At 41.9% G+C, this 20,534-nt stretch overlaps 1 protein-coding gene across 1 annotated transcript; it reads right to left on the bottom strand.

The window, feature by feature from the left end:
• Positions 1-2,997: 2,997 nt before the first annotated feature.
• LOC115151382 (histidine ammonia-lyase-like) lies at positions 2,998-19,065 on the bottom strand. The gene is made up of 8 exons (XM_029695291.1): positions 18,921-19,065; positions 17,035-17,065; positions 16,087-16,182; positions 15,847-15,893; positions 12,666-12,775; positions 12,246-12,315; positions 12,042-12,128; positions 2,998-4,526 (listed from the first exon to the last, which is right to left on the bottom strand). Exons 1-6 carry the CDS (start codon positions 19,063-19,065, stop codon positions 12,298-12,300), a joined length of 447 nt encoding a protein of 148 aa, XP_029551151.1. The 3' UTR covers positions 2,998-4,526; positions 12,042-12,128; positions 12,246-12,297.
• Between the last annotated feature and the right edge of the window lie 1,469 nt (positions 19,066-20,534).

Below are 20,534 nucleotides of genomic sequence, written 5' to 3'. Positions count from 1 at the left end.
GCCCCAATGAACTGAGGCTGTTCTGAGGGGGAAAGGGGGTGCAACTCAATATTAGGAAGGTGTTCCTAATGTTTTGTACACTGTGTAAATAGGCTACCAGCTAAATACTGTATATAGTTAGAGATAGGCTAGACTGCATTGTCTGCATAATAGGAGAGTGCTGAACATAAATACATTGTGATTTAGTTTCGGTATCAGACTAACTTGTGATTTTGTTTGAAGAGCATACAGACTGGCTGCTTACCGTCAGTTCACCCTATGTGCACACGGGATATTTGGATAAGGTGTACAGCAAATCCCTGTGTGTGTGGTCTCTTCCATAAGGCGCACATACCCAGAAGCAAGTGGTATCTACATAGGGTTTGAGTTTAAATAAAGCCAGTTAATTTAGTAAATCTAGCCTGCTGTACTCATTTCAAGACACAGATCTAATGCCAGCGCCGTATGTAAAAAATGGTATTAGTTAGCTCGTCCACTATAACAACAATCAAGTGTAACCAGAGAAACTTGCTTGGAAGATAAAACCACTTTCGTGCACTTTACCCGCTGGCCCTGTCGTTAGAGTAGAGACTTAAACTAAACTAGCTTTGGCTGCCATCTATTGTCAAGGAATGGTTACTACACTGGGCAGCTTGTCGGCAGACTCAAAGAAGACTGATAATATTAGCAGATGCTTTTATCCAAAGCGAACTGGGTACACGGTAGTGGAAACAGATCACAGAAAGAGGATTACAATGCATAGTAAATGACAGGGTTATAATGTTGTTTTTACAAGTTCCAATGTAACAAGAAGAGGATTCACAGGAAAGGCAGTGAAAGGCTGTGGTTGCAAGTCTTTACCTCATGCACAAGATCAATAGACACTATAACAGTAGCTTACCTAAAAGGAGCAAACAGCAATTGCTACATACGTTTTTGCACTTATAAATGAATGAAATGTACCCATTGACTCTTGAAGAATATGACTTATAAATGTCTCATGAGCTTAGTTCAACTGTCGTACCCCATCAGAACCCAAAATATGAGCTTGTATTACTCCAACGTTTGTAAAAAAAAAATTAAAAAAAAGAACATTTAAACAAACACAATATAGCCCCAAAACATGGTTAATTAAAACTATAACTTTGATATCATGGATGGCCAGTCCTTCCACCGATTGCTCTGTCTATTAAATTTCTCCAGCCCCATCCCTGAGCTTTTTACCGAATCAGGGGCATGGAGAACACTTTGTTATCGTTTCTACTGCTGATTGCCGCTTTAAGAAGATAAGTTGCAGATTAAATACACACCAAAATATGTTACAGATACTATAAAAATGTCCCATCACTCAAACAGTTAATACACGGGCAAGCGATCAATAAATCAAATGTGTTTTACAAAGCCCTTTTTACATCAAAATAATAACAACCACAGTGGTTGTAGAGGGTGCAACCGTTCAACACCTCAGGAGTAAATGTCAGCTGGCTTTTCATAGCCGAGCATTCAGAGGTTCGAGACAGCAGGTCCGGGAGAGAGAGTCGAGACAGCAGGTCCGGGAGAGAGAGTCAAGACAGCAGGTCCGGGAGAGAGAGTCGAGACAGCAGGTCCGGGAGAGAGAGTCGAAACAGCAGGTCCGGGAGAGAGAGTCGAGACAGCAGGTCCGGGAGAGAGAGTCGAGACAGCAGGTCCGGGAGAGAGAGTCGAGACAGCAGGTCCGGGAGAGAGAGTCGAGACAGCAGGTCCGGGAGAGAGGGTCGAGACAGCAGGTCCGGGAGAGAGGAAGCAGTCGGGAGAGAGGGTCGAGACAGCAGGTCCGGGAGAGAGAGTCGAGACAGCAGGTCCGGGAGAGAGAGTCGAGACAGCAGGTCCGGGAGAGAGAGTCGAGACAGCAGGTCCGGGAGAGAGAGTCGAGACAGCAGGTCCGGGAGAGAGAGTCGAGACAGCAGGTCCGGGAGAGAGAGTCGAGACAGCAGGTCCGGGAGAGAGAGTCGAGACAGCAGGTCCGGGAGAGAGAGTCGAGACAGCAGGTCCGGGAGAGAGAGTCGAGACAGCAGGTCCGGGAGAGAGAGTCGAAACAGCAGGTCCGAGACAAGGAAGCACGTCCGTTTAACAGGTTAAAAAAAAATCTGTGGAAAAGCAATTCCACTCCGATTCCCTCTATGGATGGGTGTATCTTTGAATTCGCTGTTTGAATGGCCTGCCCCTTCTCCATTTTTGGAACACCAGTCCGCTTCCCCAAGGTGACCGCCACTCTCTCTTTCTGGGCACTCAAGAGAGTCTGCTGGGATGGTCCTAGATATAAGTTACACAAATCATTTTAGGTAATTTCCTCTCAGCCAGCAGAGAGGAACTACCATCACAAACTGACTTGGCCATCTGTACTATTGACCACAAGGCTATGTGCATAAACTTCTTTCACCCCATATTGTCAACATCTGACATAATATAGCACACTTACCATTGGCACAGCGGTCAACGATGCAGTCTAGAAGCTCAGACCTGAAACATCATGTCTTCTTCCCCCTTGATGGGTTTCACCGCAAATGTCCCGGCAGCCTTGACCAACTCTCGCTTGAAACGGAGCACTCCCTCATTTGTTGTAGCCTGATGTCTGTCCACCGAATAATTGTGGTCTAAGGCAGCCACCTGGAGTCTTGCGACATCCCCTGTAGGCCGAACTTGTTCCTCCTGGGCACGTATTTAGTGTACAGGGCATGTACACTCTTAAGTTCACCTATCTGAACACACTTCGTCACCTACAATAGAAAATGAATGTAACTGGAGATGAATAAGTAGGCTACTACAATTATACCACAACCAATTGATACTCAATCCTTTGGTTGTAGTTGTTCACGTAGGAATGCACAAATAACTAAAACAAGCTTTGAAAAATGCGCTTATTAATTTACTAAAAATAGTGCAATATATGTCCAGAAATAGTTTATAGTTTATTTACCTTGGAGATCCTTCAACAATCTCGGGTTGAGGATGTGTTCCTTCTTCAGGTGTGAAGGGGGGGGGGGGGGGGGGGGGGGGGTGCTCACAGCAGTTGAGTGTATCTCCAGTGACCCACTGGTGCTCCTTCGTAACGTGGTGAACTGTGAACTGCTCCCACCAGCAGCGGCAGCACAGTACCGCAAGTGGTGCGTTAATGCCCTCTTCCATGGCAGTACCTGAGACAGACAGGGAATAAATGAGACACCTGAGTCGCTGACTTGAATCATCATGATCACATAGTTCTGATCTTACTATCAAATATATGACAGGACCTCTGGCTTCCCGATGGCCACCAGCTTTTTCCTCACACCTTAGGCAATGTGCCAAAGCTCATACTCATGCCAGATACTGTATGAGCATAGGAGTCCCTCAAGTGCACCCTCACATGTGGATGACTGTCAGTGGCCAGGGTTTCAATACGGCATCCATGGGCCTGTTAGGAAAATAATAAAAGCATTATTACTAAAAAGGTACCTAAAACCTCTTCGTACATCCACCAAATACACACTTACAGCCCTTAGGCTAGCTACAAAATATAGGTTAGGCTATAGCTTACCTCAAAATGATTTTAAAATAACTTTTATGTTTCAGCATGCGATTGCTTTTCTTAAATATGTTTAATGTTGTGTATTATGTGTTTTACTAGAGTGTGTTTTGTTGCGCTTGTGTTTTATTTATTTATCGTGTTTTATTTATGTATTGTGTTTTATTTGTAAACGTACACAGGGCTCTCTCCTAAAAGAGTTTTATCTCAATGTTTACATAAAGGTTAATAAAAAAAGAGAATGTGTTGCAGGCATCTCACTAATCCCTCTGTCCCTCTGTCCCTCTGTCCAGCCAGTAGCCATTCTTCAATTGGGTCACATGCACAGCCTCCTGGGCAGGATCAGGTGGGAAGCAGAGTCCAGGATGGTGTCAGTGCCAAAGAAGGCACAGTGGCCTGGTGAATCACACTGTGTTTAACCTCTGGCACAATGTAGATGCGAGGTTGGTTTGCAAACTGTCGCAGTGACATGGACGCCAGGCTGAGGAGGCAACGTTTCCACAAATGTGGAGTGGGAGCCCGCCAGTTAGGAAGACCGGTGATGGCACCAGCAGGTTCCCTGCAAACATTTCCCACTCTGGTCTGGGACTCCAACTTCCTCCTGTGGTCCGCAACACACTCGGTCTCCATGGTGATGGAAAAACCATTTATTTTCAGGGATGAACTGATGACACCTGCTCATGAACAACTCCTTCAGCATGCTATATTTCGGATCTTGCACACACTCTTCGATAGTATCTCATGGCTCGCACTGTGACGATTGTAATTCTGAGCTCTCAGTTTCATACAGTGGATCCTGGTCTTCCCTCATCTCACTCGCTCTCTCTGTCAGCTCCGTCTGTGGCGGATAGGGGCAGGACTCGGTTGTATACTGATTGTGGTGAGCGTAATCTAGCTAGGCCTCGAGCTCTTTAGTGATGGCCCCGGTGAACCTCTTCTCCACCGCAGCACAGGAACACTCTGACACCCAGGGGTTAGTTTGGCATGCTGTACTAATCATTATTTCCTGTTGGTAGAAAAAAATCAAGGCATCTGTTAGGCTATAGCTACATTCTTCACAAATCACTATTATGCAGACAATGCAGTCTAGCCTATCTATAACTATATACAGTATTTAGTGTACAAAAGTATATAAAATGTTAGGAACAACACTTTAATATTAAGTTGTACCCCCTTTTGCCCTCAGAACTGCCTCAATTCGTCATGGCATGCACTCTACAAGGTGTCAAAAGCATTTTACACGGATGCTGGCCCATGTTGACTCCAATGCTTCCCACAGTTGTGTCAAGTTGGCTGGATGTCCTTTGGGTGGTGTATTCTTGATACACACGTGAAACTGTTGAGCATGAAAAGCCCAGCTGCGTTGCAGTTGTTGACCCAAACTGGTGCACCTGGCACCTACTAACATACCTGTTCCAAGCCACTTAAATCTTTTGTTATTCATAATCATTTTTTGAATATTCGATGATGGTTGTTGACGTCATCCGCCTATATTCAATGGAGAGAGACAATTTCGATATAAAGTGTTTTTCTCAAAGTTGCCTGGATGTTACGTGTCTTACTTACTTCAGTACACTCATAACAACTTAAGCATTACGAACTTCTATTCGATCAAATAAACCTCGATCAAATAAACCATAAAGCAAATAAGCGATACCTTTTTTATTGACCAAATTCGACAATCTCTCATTGACCATACAAAAACTCCTTGCTGGTGGGCGAAACAACAACAAAAACGGAGGGAGACAGATTTTCCTCCGAGTTGGGCCTCTCTTCCTCTTCCTCCTCAAGGATGACAGATTGTGTCTTCAAATGAACAATCGCCTTAGAAATAACATGGATTTGCATGTACCTCCTACACAGGATGAAAACGTTTTCAGGGATTAAGATGTCATCTTAAAAACAAACAAACGTTTTGTTAAGACAACTGAGCCCAAATATATTACTTGGCATTAACACGCTAGCTGTCTTTTATTTAACTAGGAAAGTCAGTTAAGAACAAATTCTGATTTACAATGACGGCCTACCGAGGAACCGTGTGTAAACTGCCTTGTTCAGGGACAGAACGACAGATTTTTATCTTGTCAGCTCAGGGATTTGATCCAGCAACCTTTCAGTTACTGGCACAATGCCCTAACCACTAGGCTACCTGCCACCCCATGCTATGTCAGCACAATACAGGGACATTTCTTTTTCAGCAAACATTAGCTATGTCAACTTCAGTCTAGCTATCTGAGGTGGAGATCACAAAGCATGCCAAAAACAAATCTTTCAGCAAAATGTATTAATTGACTATCTGAGGTGGAAGCTAGCTAGCTAGCTAGCTATCTAATATCAGGGCTACACAGAGAAACTGTGTTGCAATTTTAGTTGCAGTTGAGTTGCTTGCTAGTTGCTGGAGGTGATACACAAAGTGGCGCTGACCACAGCTCAATAAACCCTGTTGACGATCAAAATACTAAATATAGAGACGCTTTCATGTTAATAAATGCACATGTTTGAATACATCTCTTTGCTTAGCTTTACTTCCTGAAGTGCTTCCATTCCCCTTTAAAGCTGCTCTATGGATTGTAAATACTGTACTGTGTGAGAGAGAGAAGGTCCCTTATGAAAAAAGATTGCAATCAGAGTGCAGTATAACTCCAGTTAAAATGCACTATAACTGCAATATGCTGCAAATGCTGTGTCCAAAAGAACACAGTTTTTTTACCACAGTAATTTTGCACTGCAGTTACAGTGCAGCATAACTGCAGTTTAACTGCAGTACACTGCAGTTACTCTGCAATTACTGCGTCCAAAAAACCACAGTCGACTGTAGTTACTGCACTTTTACTGCAGTTTCAAAACTGCAATCTTTTTTTGTAATGGGTGTTTGGGCACTGTAGGATTCTTGAATCAGTTTGGCTCATTGGACAGGTCAGCTTGTGTGGCCTACAACTTCGCGGCTGAGCCGTTGTTGCTCCTAGACGTTTCCACTTCACAATAACAGCACTTACAGTTGAACAGGGCAGCTCTAGCAGGGCAGAAATGTGATAAACTGGCAGGAGAATGGCCTTACTGGAGATCTCAGTGACTTTCAACGTGGCACTGTCATAGGATGCCACCTTTCCAACAAGTAAATGTTTGTCTATGGAGATTGCATGGTTGTGTGCTCAATTTTATACACCTGTCAGCAACGGGTGTGGCTGAAATAGCCAAATCCACAAATGTTGTATTTGTATTTGTATTTATTATGGATCCCCATTAGCTGCTGCCAAAGCAGCCGTTACTCTTCCTGGGGTCCAGCAAAATTAAGGCAGTTTATACAATTTTAAAAACATTACAATACATTCACAGATTTCACAACACACTGCGTGCCCTCAGGCCCCTACTCAACCACTACCACATATCTACATTACTAAATCCATGTGTGTATATAGTGTGTATTTTATCGTGTGTGTGTGTGTGTGTGTGTGTGTGTGTGTGTGTGTGTGTCTGTGCCAATGTTTGTGTTGCTTCACAGTCCCCGCTGTTTCATAAGGTGTTTTTTTAATGTTTTTTAAATCAAATTTTACTGCTTGCGTCAGTTACTTGATGTTGAATAGAGTTCCATGTAGTCATGGCTCTATGATTTGAAGGGGTGTCCACAGATTTGAAGTATATATAGTGTATTCAGCAGCAGGAGTGTTTTGGGCAAAAACTGGTTGAATTAATGTAGTTTTCACATAATTTATACCAACATAAATCTATTCGATGATGTTGACTTAATGTGGGAAACTGATTGGATTTGCAGAAAGTCATCAACATAAGGGCATTTCGTATTTTTCTTTTAACCTAAATCCAATTGACATGGTGACATTTTTTCTTTTCACGTCGAATTCACGTTAGTTGACAACTCAATGTAAATGTGAAATGTTATGTTGAACTGACATTGCTATTGATGGTATCATAAAATGTCAACAAATAATGTTTTGATATAAATCTGCAAGAATATTTCCAACAAATGAACAGCTGTAAATGCAACTTTATATCAGGCATTCTCAGAGGGAAGTGAACAGGGGAGTGAATGTACATTTCCATTTTGTGTTCAGAAGAGCTACCTTACAATAATTCATACCTGAGGGAATCGATTACAAATAAGTTGAGTTTGCAGTCAGAAAAAGCCAATACCGACTCTGTCTTCAAAATGTTTGATTTTTGCATTTGTCTGAATAGGAATCTGACGTTGCATTGTAATTCAGTTTAGCTGCAAGTTTGCTAACAAATGTAGGCTACAGTGTGGTTATTGATTTATACAGAATAATGCCTAGATGCCCGGGGTCTGATTTTCATCCAGTCTACTTACCTGAACTGTATCTAAATATCTTTCCGATGTGAAATGTCAAACTTTCACCTGAATCCTCAATGTTTGATTTGTTCCAATCTCTGCATATGAGAATGAAATCATTGACACACGTTTCGAATGTAAACTATTCATGCAACATTTCACACTAGTTACGCACGACTGCGTGGCTGCGAATTACTTCTACACCATTTAGTTTGTTGATGACACAACAGTGGTGGGCCTGATCACCGACGACGACGAGACAGCCTATAGGGTGGAGGTCAGAGACCTGGCCCTGTGGTGCCAGGACAACAACCTCTCCCTCAACGTGATTAAGACAAAGGAGATGATTGTGGACTACAGGAAAAAGAGGTCCGAGCATGCCCCCATTCTTATCGACTGGTCTGTAGTGGAGCAGGTTGAGAGCTTCAAGTTCCTTGGTGTCCACATCACCAACAAACTAACATGGTCCAGACACACCAAGACAGTCGTGAAGAGGGCACAACAAAACCTATTCCCCCTCAGGAGACTGAAAAGGTTTGGCATGGGTCCTCAGATCCTCAAAAGGTTCTACAGCTGCACCATCGAGCATCCTGACTGGTTGCATCACTGCCTGGTATGGCAACTGCTTGGCCTCCGACCGCAAGGAAGGCCCTAAAAATTATCAAAGACTCCAGCCACCCTAGTCATAGACTGTTCTCTCTGCTACCGCACGGCAAGCGGTACCAGAGCGCCAAGTCTAGGTCCAAGAGGCTTCTAAACAGCTTCTACCCTCAAGCTATAAGACTCCTGAACATCTGATCAAATGACAACCCAGACTATTTCCATTGCCCCCCCCCCCCCTTTTACACCGCTGCTACTCTCTGTTATCTATGCATAGTCACTTTAATAACTCTACCTACATGTACATACTACCTCAACTAACCGGTGCCCCCCGCATATTGACTCTGTACCAGTACCCCCCCTGTATACAGTCTCGCTATTGTTATTTTACTGCTGCTCTTTAATTACTTGTTACTTTTATTTCTTATTCTTATCCATATATTTTTTAACTGCATTGTTGGTTAGGGGGTTGTAAGTAAGAATTTCACTGTAAGGTCTACACGTGTGACTAATAAAATTTGATTTGATTTGATTTGTATAACTTAAACTCAATCTTCCATTTCCACCATGTATCCCTAAAGAAGTTGCTTAGGCCTATATTTTTTCTCTTGAAATTAAATTAAATCCAGTGCCAATTTACCAGTGTGGATAATATTACCTAATTTCATGTAAATATCATTTACATACTGTATTCTAATCACACTCAATTGGGTGCAATGGGGTGGTTTCTCTCCATGCCATAAAATTGCTTGGTACAGCATTATGTCTTGCACAGGAACTTATTCAGTAGCATTTCTCAGAAAATACATATTTACACAGTTCCTGTGTTTGACAGTTGGCCCCTATTGTGTTTCTTTTGAAGTAAGCCTGTTCTACCACCAACTCTCAAATCCACTTGAGTGAGAGTGATAAAAATCCAGTTGTTGGATATTTATTGTAGAATTTCAATGGATCATTTTATTACTATAACATTATCATGTGATTACTCATTTATGGAGTGCCAAAGCAGTGGTATTCTAACTTTTTCACGGGGACCCAATTTTTTTCCACTAGCATTTCTGGGGACCCCGTTTTTTCCCCCCAAATCTAATGACCCAGCCTTTCAATCTGTACATTTAGATCAACGAATGACCTACAATTCATTGCGTTTTCATCTCTTATCAAAATGAAAATGAACCAATAAATACTATTTTATTGAGTAAATATATCCTTCATATTATCTTTCTCAAAAACGTCTGTATATTGCCCCATACATTAATCCAGATTTTGCATAAACATGAAGAATATAGTGTGGACATGTAGGCCTAATGTTGTAAGAATCTTCCGAATTTTCGGTTTATCTTCAGTTACGGGGAAACACCAGTGAATAACCAAATCCATTTTCAGTGCCGATTGAAAACATATTTATTTACTGTTTTAAATTCTTCAGGTGGACATTGAAGGTTTGAATTCCTTATTTAGGGATAGATTCAATCCGTATCGTGGAAGTATCGCGGAAGATCCCCATTATAGTTCGATTGAAATGAAAACAATGTTCACGCAGACTGCTTTCATGGTTCAATTGGAAATTACATTCAAATTTATTTAGGATCTTCCACAACAATTACGCGATAAGGATAGAATCCAGCCCTCACTCTAATTACAAAGTAACTTCTGTGTAAAATGTTTTTATCATTTCACATTGCTTTGTGAGTAATTGATTAAAGTTGAATACATTAAATCATGCTCTATCTATACAGAATAAAATATAAACACAACATGTAAAGTGTTTCATGATCTGAAATAAAAGATTCCAGGAATTTTCAATACGCACAAAAAGCTTTCTTTGCATCCCTGTTAGTGAGTATTTCTCCTTTGCCAAGATAATCCATCCACCTGACAGGGATGGCATATCAAGAAGCTGATTAAACAGCATTATCATTACAAAGGTGCACCTTGTGCTGGGGACAATAAAAGGTCACTTTAAAAACGTGTAGTTTTGTCACACAACACAATGCTACCGATGTTGCAAGTTTTGAGGGAGCTGGCGTGGTTGCAGGAATGTCCACCAAGGCTGTTGACAGATCATTTTATGTTGATTTCTCTACCATAAGCAGCCAACAACATTGTTTTAGAGAATTTTGGTAGTACTTCCAACTGGCCTCACAACTGCAGACCACGTGTAACCACGCCAGCCCAGGACCTTCACATCTAGCTTCTTCACCTGCGGGATCGTCTGAGACCAGCCACCTGGACAGCTGATGAAACTGTGGGTTGCACAACTGAAGAATCTCTGCACAAACTGTCAGAAACCATCTCAGGGAAGCCCATCTGCGTGCTCGTCGTCCTCACCAGAGTGTTGACCTGACTGCAGTTCGGCGTCGTAACCGACTTCAGTGGACAAATGCTCACCTTCGATGGCCACTGGCACGTTGGAGAAGTGTGCTCTTCACAAATGAATCCCGGTTTCAACTGTACCGGGCAGATAGCAGAAAGCATGTATGGTATCGTGAGGGCGAGCGTTTTGCTGATGTCAACGTTTTGAACAGAGTGCCCCATGGTAGAGATAGGGTTATGGTATGGGCAGGCATAACCTACAGACAACGAACACAATAGCATTTTACCAATGGCAATTTGAATGCACAAAGTATCAGTATCTGGTGTGAGAAGATCCTGAGGCTCTTTGTCGTGCCATTCATCCGCCGCCACCTCATGTTTCAGCATGATAATGCACAGCCCCGTGTCGCAAGGATCTGTACACAATTCCTGGAAGCTGAAAATGTCCCAGTTCTTCCATGGCCTCACCAGACATGTCACCCATTGATCACGTTTGGGGTGCTCTGGAACGACGTGTACGACAGTGTGTTCCAGTTCCCAATATCCAGAACTTCGCACAGCCATTGAAGAGGAGGGGGACGTCATTCCACAGGCCACAAATAACACCCTGATTAACTCTATGCAAAGGAGATGTGTCGCGCTACATAAGACATTTTTACATTTACATTTACGTCATTTAGCAGATGCTCTTATCCAGAGCGACTTACAAATTGGTGCATTCACCTTATGATATCCAGTGGAACAACCACTTTACAATAGTACATCTATAAGACAAATGGTGGTCACACCAGATACTGATTTTTGTTCAGTATAGTTTCGGTGACGAATAAGATTACAAATCTACTGTCTAGCCAAAAATCAATGCAGGAGTTATCCGACAACTCCTTATTCAAAACTAATATAGAATAAATAATTATTATTGCAGTGGCTGGGGTTGCGGAAGGAAGAAAATATTTATCTGAAATACAGATAGATAATACATTTAGTCAAAGATGATATTAACGATGATTTCACTCGAGTCGGACTCGTTTCCATGGTGATGAGAAGGCAGTAGGAGAGATGGGGCGGGACTCAGGAAGGAACTCCATCTTATACTTAAGCAATAAAGCCCGAGGGGGCGTGGTAAAGGGCCAATATACCACGGCTAAGGGCTGTTCTTATGCACGACACAACGCGGAGTGCTAGGACACAGCCCTTAGCCGTGGTATATTGGCCATATATCACAAACCCCTGAGGTGCCTTATTGCTGTTATAAACTGGTTACCAACATAATTAGAGCAGTAAAAAAGAATTGTTTACCACAGCTTTCAGGCAGTCAGCATTCAGGGCTCGAACCACTCAGTTTATACGTAAACTCTCAATGTATGGCTGAGCCACGTCCCACACCTGGAAAATAACATCAAATACACAAACCTGGTTAAAAGCGTTCTGCTAAATGACCGTATTTATATTTATTGAATAAATATAGGCTCAGAGTGACATCTATAATGACCACACACTTGCCTTCTGGTCTAGAAGAAGATGATGGACAGCATGAATGTCTGGTGACATGAACCTATCCTTGATCCAGGGCCTGAGAAGAGGGGAGAGACAGGGAGGGTGAGGAGACGATGTGGGAGACAGAGGGTGAGGAGAGGACAAGGGAGTCAGAGGGTGGAGTAGAAGACATGGAGGCAGAGGGTGGGGGAGAAGAGGGAGAAGAATTGATGGGAGGAGAAGAGACGGAAGGCAGATGGTGTAGGAGAAGAGGTGGACGCAGAAAGGGGGAGCAAGTCAGGGGAGCAGGAGCCAGAGAACGATGAGAAGAGGGGTCACAGGAAGAAGAGGAACATTGGATAAATATTAACCAATGTGCTCAATAAATTCAGGGGACTGAGATGTGCGTTACAGTGTGTACACTCTGGCCCGATCTGTTTGACTTACTTTGGTTACACTGCGTACAAGGTCATAGACCTTCTCCAATGGTGTTGTGGTAAGCAGGGGGTGGAAGAACTCGATGCCCTGGCAGGCAGCTAGCAGCTCCATAGCAAGGACTGTAGGGGGAGGTAGAGGGACAGGTTACGGACCATTCATCACAGAATAACACATCATTCACATTAAGACGTTTTTTACTGATTGGATGTGGATCATCCGGAAGAGTACTATACAAGTTATTATACAGGATAAAATGTAATACAATTCTTATTTCATTTCGTATTAATGGTCAACGCACAGAAATATACCAAAATAGAGAACAATAAAAAGTATTTTAATTCTAATTTATTCTGTTTGTATGAACTCCGCTACTGCTGTTGTCAGAATCACTGTAAAGTTACATACTGAGAATATCCACTGTCAGTAGAAGTAAGCCTAGGACATTTTCAAAATAACTGGATCAATGTTTCCCAATTCAGACTAAGCTGAACAACCCTTCAACTATGTAAACATCAGTATGAGCCTCATTAGCTTCCAGTTTTTTGCTGCTCACTATTTACATTACCATAATACTACTCATGATCAAAAGCAGATAACGTTTTGGTTTTGAATGAGTGATCAATTTGATACTCACAGCTCGTGAACGGGAAAACTATTCAACAATTAATTGAAACCTTGTGCAGACATGCCCCAGCCCAGACTAGAACCAATGAAAATATTTCCTTATTTTTCCTGTTTGTATATGTCACACCCTGATTTGTTTCACCTGTCTTTGTGCTTGTCTGCACCCCCTCAGGTGTCACCCATCTTCCCCAGTGTATTTATACCTGTGTTCTCTGTTTGTCTGTTGCCAGTTTGTTTTGATCGTCAAGCCTACCAGCAGTTTTCCCCTTGCGCATGTCTGTTTCTAGTTACTGGTTTCCCGGTTTTGAGCATTCTGTCTTCCCTGAGCCTGCCTCCTGTTCTGTACCTTGTCACATCACACTGGATTATTGACCTCTGCCTACTCTGACCCTGAGACTGCCTGCCATACTCTACCGTTTGTACTCTGATCTGGATTACCAACCTCTGCCTGCCTTTGACCTGTTCTAGTAGTAAACACTTGATACTGCATCTGGGTCTTCCCTAAAACATGATAGTATAATTTCAAATCAAAAGTGCTGGAGTACAGAGCCAAAACAACAAAACATGTGTCACTGTCCTAATACTTTTGGAGCTAACTGTATTAATCTCAACTTTGGCAGCTGTGTGGTTAAAAAGAAAGGCATATACTACAGTTGAAGTCAGAAGTTTACATACACCTTAGCCAAATACATTTAAAAACTCAGTTTTTCACAATTCCTGACATTTAATCCTTGTAAAAATTCCCTGTCTTAGGTCAATTAGGATCACCAGTTTATTTTAAGAATGTGAAATGTCAGAATAATAGCAGAGAGAATTATTTATTTCAGCTTTTATTTCTTTCATCACGTTCCCAGTGGGTCAGAAGTTTACATACACTCAATTAGTATTTGGTAGCATTGCCTTTAAATTGTTTAACTTGAGTCAAATGTTTCCGGTAGCCTTCCACAAGCTTCCCACAATAAGTTGGGTGAAATATGGCCCATTACTCCTGACAGAGCTGGTGTAACTGAGTCATGTTTGTAGGCCTCCTTGCTCTCACACGCTTTTTCAGTGCTTCAATATATCCACATACTTTTCCCTCCTCATGATGCCATCTATTTTGTGAAGTGCACCAGTCCCTCCTTTAACAAAGCACCCCCACAACATGATGCTGCCACCCCGTGCTTCACGGTTGGGATGGTGTTCTTCGGCTTACAAGCCTCCCCCTTTTCCTCCAAACATAACGATGGTCATTATGGCCAAACAGTTCTATTTTTGTTTCATCAGACCAGAGGACAATTCTCCAAAATGTACGATCTTTGTCCCGATGTGCAGTTGCAAACCGTAGTCTGGCTTTTTTATGGCAGTTTTGGAGCAGTGGCTTCCTTGCTGAGCGGCCTTTCAGGTTATGTCGATATAGGACTTGTTTTACTGTGGATATAGATACTTTTGTACCTGTTTCCTCCAGCATCTTCACAAGGTTCTTTGCTGTTGTTCTGGGATTTATTTGCACTTCTCGCACCATCTCTAGGAGACAGAACGCGTCTTCTTCCTGAGCGGTATGATGGCTGCGTGGTCCCATGGTGTTTATACTTGCATACTATTGTTTGTACAGATGAATGTGGTACCTTCAGGCATTTTTAAATTGATCCCAAGAATGAACCAGACTTGTGGAGGTCCACATTTTTTTCTGAGGTCTTGGCTGATTTCTTTTGATTTTCCCATGATGTCAAGCAAAGAGGCACTGAGTTTTGAAGGTAGGCCTTGAAATACATCCACAGGTACACCTCCAATTGACTCAAATTATGTCAATTAGCCTGCCAAAAGCTTCTAAAGCCATGACATCATTTTCTGGAATTTTCCAAGCTGTTTAAAGGCACAGTCAATTTAGTGTATGTAAACTTCTGACCCACTGGAATTGGGATACAGTGAATTATAAGTGAAATAATCTGTATGTAAACAATTGTTGGAAAAATTACTTGTGTCATGCACAAAGTAGATGTCCTAACCGACTTGCCAAAACTATAGCTTGTTAACAAGAAATTTGTGGAGTGGTTGAAAAAACGAGTTCTAATGACTCCAACCTACGTGTATGTAAACTTCTCACTTCAACTGTATGTCCTCTATCGTCTCACTTAGTTCTAAAACACAGAAAAACTCAGAACTAGGTCCACCAGAATCCTTTGATACCTTTACTGGGTAAAGGAAGGAAGTTCCCTCCAGAGATGGTCTCCCCTCTCTCTGCAAACCCCCTCTCTACCCCCTCTCTATCTGATTCAGACATTAAGGATAAAACTAGCACTGAAGGTAAGAATTGTCAAATTTGGTTTGGGGAATAGTTGGTGAATAGTTCACACACACAGCGAAGGACAGTGGCAGTGGCGCTGTTGGCAGTGGCGCTGTTGATCTCTGTATTGATCATTTTCTGGGCAAAGTCTATTGTGTTGTTGGCAGTACCGTACTGGGAATACTAGGACGCAAGGAGAGAATACAGACAAGGTTGAAACATTGAAATAGAATGGGATATTCTAGCCATTCTAGTCATTTTATTTCTATTGGTTGAACTCTGACCCCCATATTAAGTCACCTGAGGAGTATAGTGTAGGCATCCTGGACACCAGAACCGATGGCTCTCTGCATAGAGAAAGACGAAGAAAAATATGACTTTATTGTCCAATGACTACTTTATCCTAACTCCTCTAAAAGACACACACTGACGCACACACACAAACACAGGCACACACACACACACACACACACACACACAGATTGGAGAGGTCGGAGCAGAGGGTCTGCCGTATTACAGCACCCTAATCCATTCACTCACCTGCGATCTCTGAGGGGTGGTGGTCTGAGTCCAGTAGGGTGCGGAACCTCCTGGCCACTTCTATCTGTCCTGGATGGGGCCACAGGGCGTGGATATCTGGAATGATGGAGGACTGAGTTAGCATAGCATAAGAACATCAGTCTCTTTTCGATCAGCTGTTGTGGTTGGCAGTTGGTAAGAGTGTTAGAAATGCCAATGTTGTGGGTTTATGTCCCGCAGCGATTACTTACACACACTAAGGGCTAGATTCTATAGATCCATGCTAACCGACATTCACATAGCGGTTGTTTTGGCGGTGTCGGAGGTGGAACTGCACTAGAGCTGTCAAATCCACAATGCTTGCATTACCTTATCGCGGACACTGTTATTAGATGCAACGAAACACCCAACATTATATCCAACAAATCCCATGCAGCCACTTCAGAATTTAATGCAGCCGCATTAAAAGTTCCAAAATTTAAGATGTTCTATTGTCTACACCTCGATTAGACTGATATATAAATCCTCCCATTAAAATGAACATGGAAACATGCATTATTTAATCAACAGAGCCTACACTTTCGATTGACGTTTTGAACTTCTAACGAGGTAGGGATAATAAGGAAGGGAGTGGTGACACACAAGAGCAGACTCTCAACGATTTCACAGCTCATACCACAGTGACACCCTCAACACTGCCGAAACATACGCTATACGGCTGTAGACCAACGTTGGTTCTGATTGATTCATAGTCTAAAAGTGTATGCACTAGGGTTGAATGGCGGAAACCCGATTACCGATATTTACCAAGATTTACCACCTAAAACCACTCCCTTTTCCCGGGGTAAGTAACTGTGAGAAACCAATAAATTATAATAAATTATTTATATCAACAGCATGACATGAAATGGACGTGTTAAATGCAGTGTTTTTTTTAATCCAGTTGGATAAACACTCTGAAAAGCCTACCCGACTGCTCGGAGGCGTCCGCATGGTCCTAAAGCACACCGTTGCCTTGTTTTGTATCACAATCCAATGATAAAACTGGGGGGGACAAAAATGAAATTTTAGATTGTGGGGGGGACATGTCCCCCCTGTCCCCAGTGAAAGTTGCGCCCCTTGTTAAATTATATGAAATGTCTAAATTTAGCTTCTCTACAGCCTTCTCTCTGCTCTCTGCATGATCAATCATCAACGCTCATGGTGGGGACAGACAGCCCGTTTCGGTATGGAGTGCAGTTAACAATGCATGCAGACCTATCATGTCATCATGGTAACCTTTTCTTCTTCTGACCCGGTAGGGCTACATTTGCTGCAGCATAGCCTATGCTACAGTAATATAATAACTGAATGTGGGTCTAATTTACACATCTCCATCTGGCTATCGGGGGTTACCATATTTTTTTATTGTAAAGATAATCGTTTTAATTGCAGCTGCAGAGTTTTAAAACTTGAATTGCTTTAAATCAGAGCATGCGCGAGCACTCTCTCCATATCAATTCCATTCAAATTGCATCCAAAATAGATAATCCTGTTCAAAATGTATGTATATATATATATATATATATATATATATATATATATATATATATATATATATATATATGTCCTAGCCGACCTCTTTCAGGTAATACATTCAATGCAGTATTAGCCTTATAATTAGCTAATGAATGATGGGTTACGCATAATAAGCTTCTAACTTAGTCTCTGTCTCTTGCGCAATACGCACGCATCTGTGATCTGCTGGTCTCTCTCTTTAAAAAAAAACGCTCCTTAGCTCTTGGAGTCCCATGCAGGAAAAGCTAGACTAGAATAGCTTGCTGGACATTCTTTTTTTTAGCATTTCTTATACCAATAGATTATTTGAAAAGGGACGCAAGCTCTTGTTTTCTGAATGTTAATTACAGCAGCCAACAGAACTCACGGGTAGTTTGAAAGAAGAGCGAACATGCGATGGTGGTAAGCTATAGCAGTTATTTACTCAGACCCATTCAATCTTCGTGAAGAGAAGTGAAAGCCGTCTGCATCTAATTCTAGTCATATATTATTTAACCATGTCATTAGAATGATCAAGATAAGGACAACAAAACTTATTTAATTTAACTGTTGAAAGCAAGGAAGGAATGAGCAACAATAGAGAGAGAAAGGAGGTAGGCTAAGAACATTAATTATACAAATAGACCCTGTTATATTTCAAATTAAAATCTAATTTGCTAGCCTAAACTTGTAATTTTGTAGGCCGCATGTGCTGCATCAGAATCACATGTTCTCTCAGCTGTATCATGGTTTGAACAAGGTTCATAATTCCAGTTCATATAATACAGTATAATACAATACATTACAGTAATACAGTTCACACTCAAAAAGATTAGCCTACTGGAGCTAGTTTCATTTATTTACCCAAGAGAGCATATAGCTAGCTAAATCTATGGGCTTTTATGTTTTTCTTTCGTGGGTAATGTGCAGTAGCCTATAAGGCTAGTATATAACACAGAGTATGTATTGGATAAAGGCACAGTCACCGTTTGTGCTTTTTTGGGCTTGTGCTCATAAAATGTCTTTAATGTAGGGCTCATAAAATGTATTTAATGCATCAGGCTCAGGTAGCATCAGGCTTGAATGTCCGATCAAAGCTCTAATCAAATCCAGACATAGGTCTATTTATATGCTTTGGAATGACATTTCTGGTTTTGGCAGGAAATTCTGGGTTACCCAGGAGAAGAGTGATCTATTCTCGGGATGGAACATTTGTAAAATACATGGAAAATATTCAACCGTAGTATTCACTCACTGTACTCACTGGTCTGATTTAGCATCTCAGCAGCATGTTAGCATCCCTAACCCTCCCTGCTCACCGCTGTCGAAGGCCTTAGAGGACCCCTTGAGCACTTCCAGGGTGATAGCAGCGATGATGTCCAGCAAGTCTTGTGTTTCTTTGATTTCTCTTGTGTCACTGCCCCTGTTCTGTAATGTCAATTGTGACAACTGTATAATATACATTGGTTGTCATGTAATGTGTAATGTCTGTTGTGATTATAATGCCTTTTTTGTGGACCTCAGGAAGACTAGAGGTCATAAGGCATCAGCTAATGGCGATCCAAAGAATAAAGATAGAGAGGAGTGGAGCCATAAGAAAGGAGCGGTGAGTGATTCACATAGCTCAATACAGAGTAACATGGGAATGTTGTAAAACATGGGAATGTTGTACAGAGTAACATGGGAATGGGTAGAGTTGACTTGAAGAGAGTACATTGATCCAACACAAGACACACTTGTGTACTATTGACAAGTCAAACATTGGTGTATTATCCCATCAATAAACCAAGTCGGAGTTGGAGACCCTTGTTTGGGAGCATCAAAGACAGAGGAGGCTGGTGGGAGTAGCTATTGGAGGACGGGCTCATTGTAATGGCTGGAATGGAATAAATGGAACAGAGCCAAACAGAGAGTGAAAAACAGCTTAAATCTCAAGGCCATCAGACTGTTAAATAGCCATCACTAGCACATTAGAGGCTGCTGCCTTTGTACATAGACTTGGAATCACTGGCCACTTTAATAAATGGAGAAAATCTAATTGTATTTGTCACATGCGCCGAATACAACAGATGTAGACCTTACAGTGAAATGCTTACTTACAAGCCCCTAACCAACAATGCAGTTTTAAGAAAATACCAACAAAAAAAAGTAAGAGATAAGAATAAGAAATAATCAAATAGCAACAGTAAATAACAATAGCGGGGCTATATACAGGCGATACCGGTACAGAGTCAATGTGCGGGGGCACCGGTGCCGAGGTAATTGAGGTAATATGTACATGTAGGTAGAGTTATTAAAGTGACTATGCGTGCTTCCTGCTTAAATTTTTTCTTGAAAGCAGGAATCAGGAGGATAGAATTATGGTCAGATTTGCCAAATGGAGTGCGAGGGAGAGCTTTTTATGCGTCTCTGTGTGTGGAGTAAAGATGGTCTAGAGTTTCTTTCCCTCTGGTTGCACATTTAACATGATGATAGAAATTTGGCAAAACGGATTTAAGTTTCCCTGCATTAAAGTCCCCGGCTACTAGGAGCACCGCATCTGGGTGAGCGTTTTCTTGTTTGCTTATGGCGGAATACAGCTCATTCATTGCTGTCTTAGTGCCAGCCTCTGACTGTGGTGGTATGTAACACAGCTCAGTTGGCAGAGCATGGTGTTTGCAACGCATGGTGTTTGCAACGCCAGGGTTGTGGGTTCGATTCCCACGGGGGGCCAGTGCAAAAAAAAAAAATGTATGAAATGAAAATGAAATGTATGTATTCACTACTGTACGTCGCTCTGGATAAGAGCGTCTGCTAAATGACAAAAAAATGTTTTAAAAATGTAAACCTTTCTCGGTAGGTAGTGTGGTCTACAGCTTATCATGAGATACTCTACCTCAGGCGAGCAATAGCTCAAGACTTCTTTAGAAATCGTTCACCAGCTGTTATTTACA

This window comes from Salmo trutta, chromosome 17 (assembly GCF_901001165.1).
Source record: "Salmo trutta chromosome 17, fSalTru1.1, whole genome shotgun sequence".
Taxonomy (NCBI): domain Eukaryota; kingdom Metazoa; phylum Chordata; class Actinopteri; order Salmoniformes; family Salmonidae; genus Salmo; species Salmo trutta.
The sequence above is the reverse complement of the archived record's forward strand: the minus strand, read 5'-3'. Positions and strand labels throughout refer to the sequence as shown.

Bases quoted from the DNA above. Each gene is read 5' to 3' on its own strand.
- LOC115151382 (XM_029695291.1), bottom strand. From the start codon at position 19,065: ATGTATATTATACAGTTGTCACAATTGACATTACAGAACAGGGGCAGT. The intron at 16,183-17,034 runs GTAGGCTTTTCA...CCATCATTCCAG, and splicing joins GGACGCCTCCGAGCAGTCGG to ATATCCACGCCCTGTGGCCC. The intron at 15,894-16,086 runs GTGAGTGAATGG...TTCTCTATGCAG, and splicing joins CCACCCCTCAGAGATCGCAG to AGAGCCATCGGTTCTGGTGT.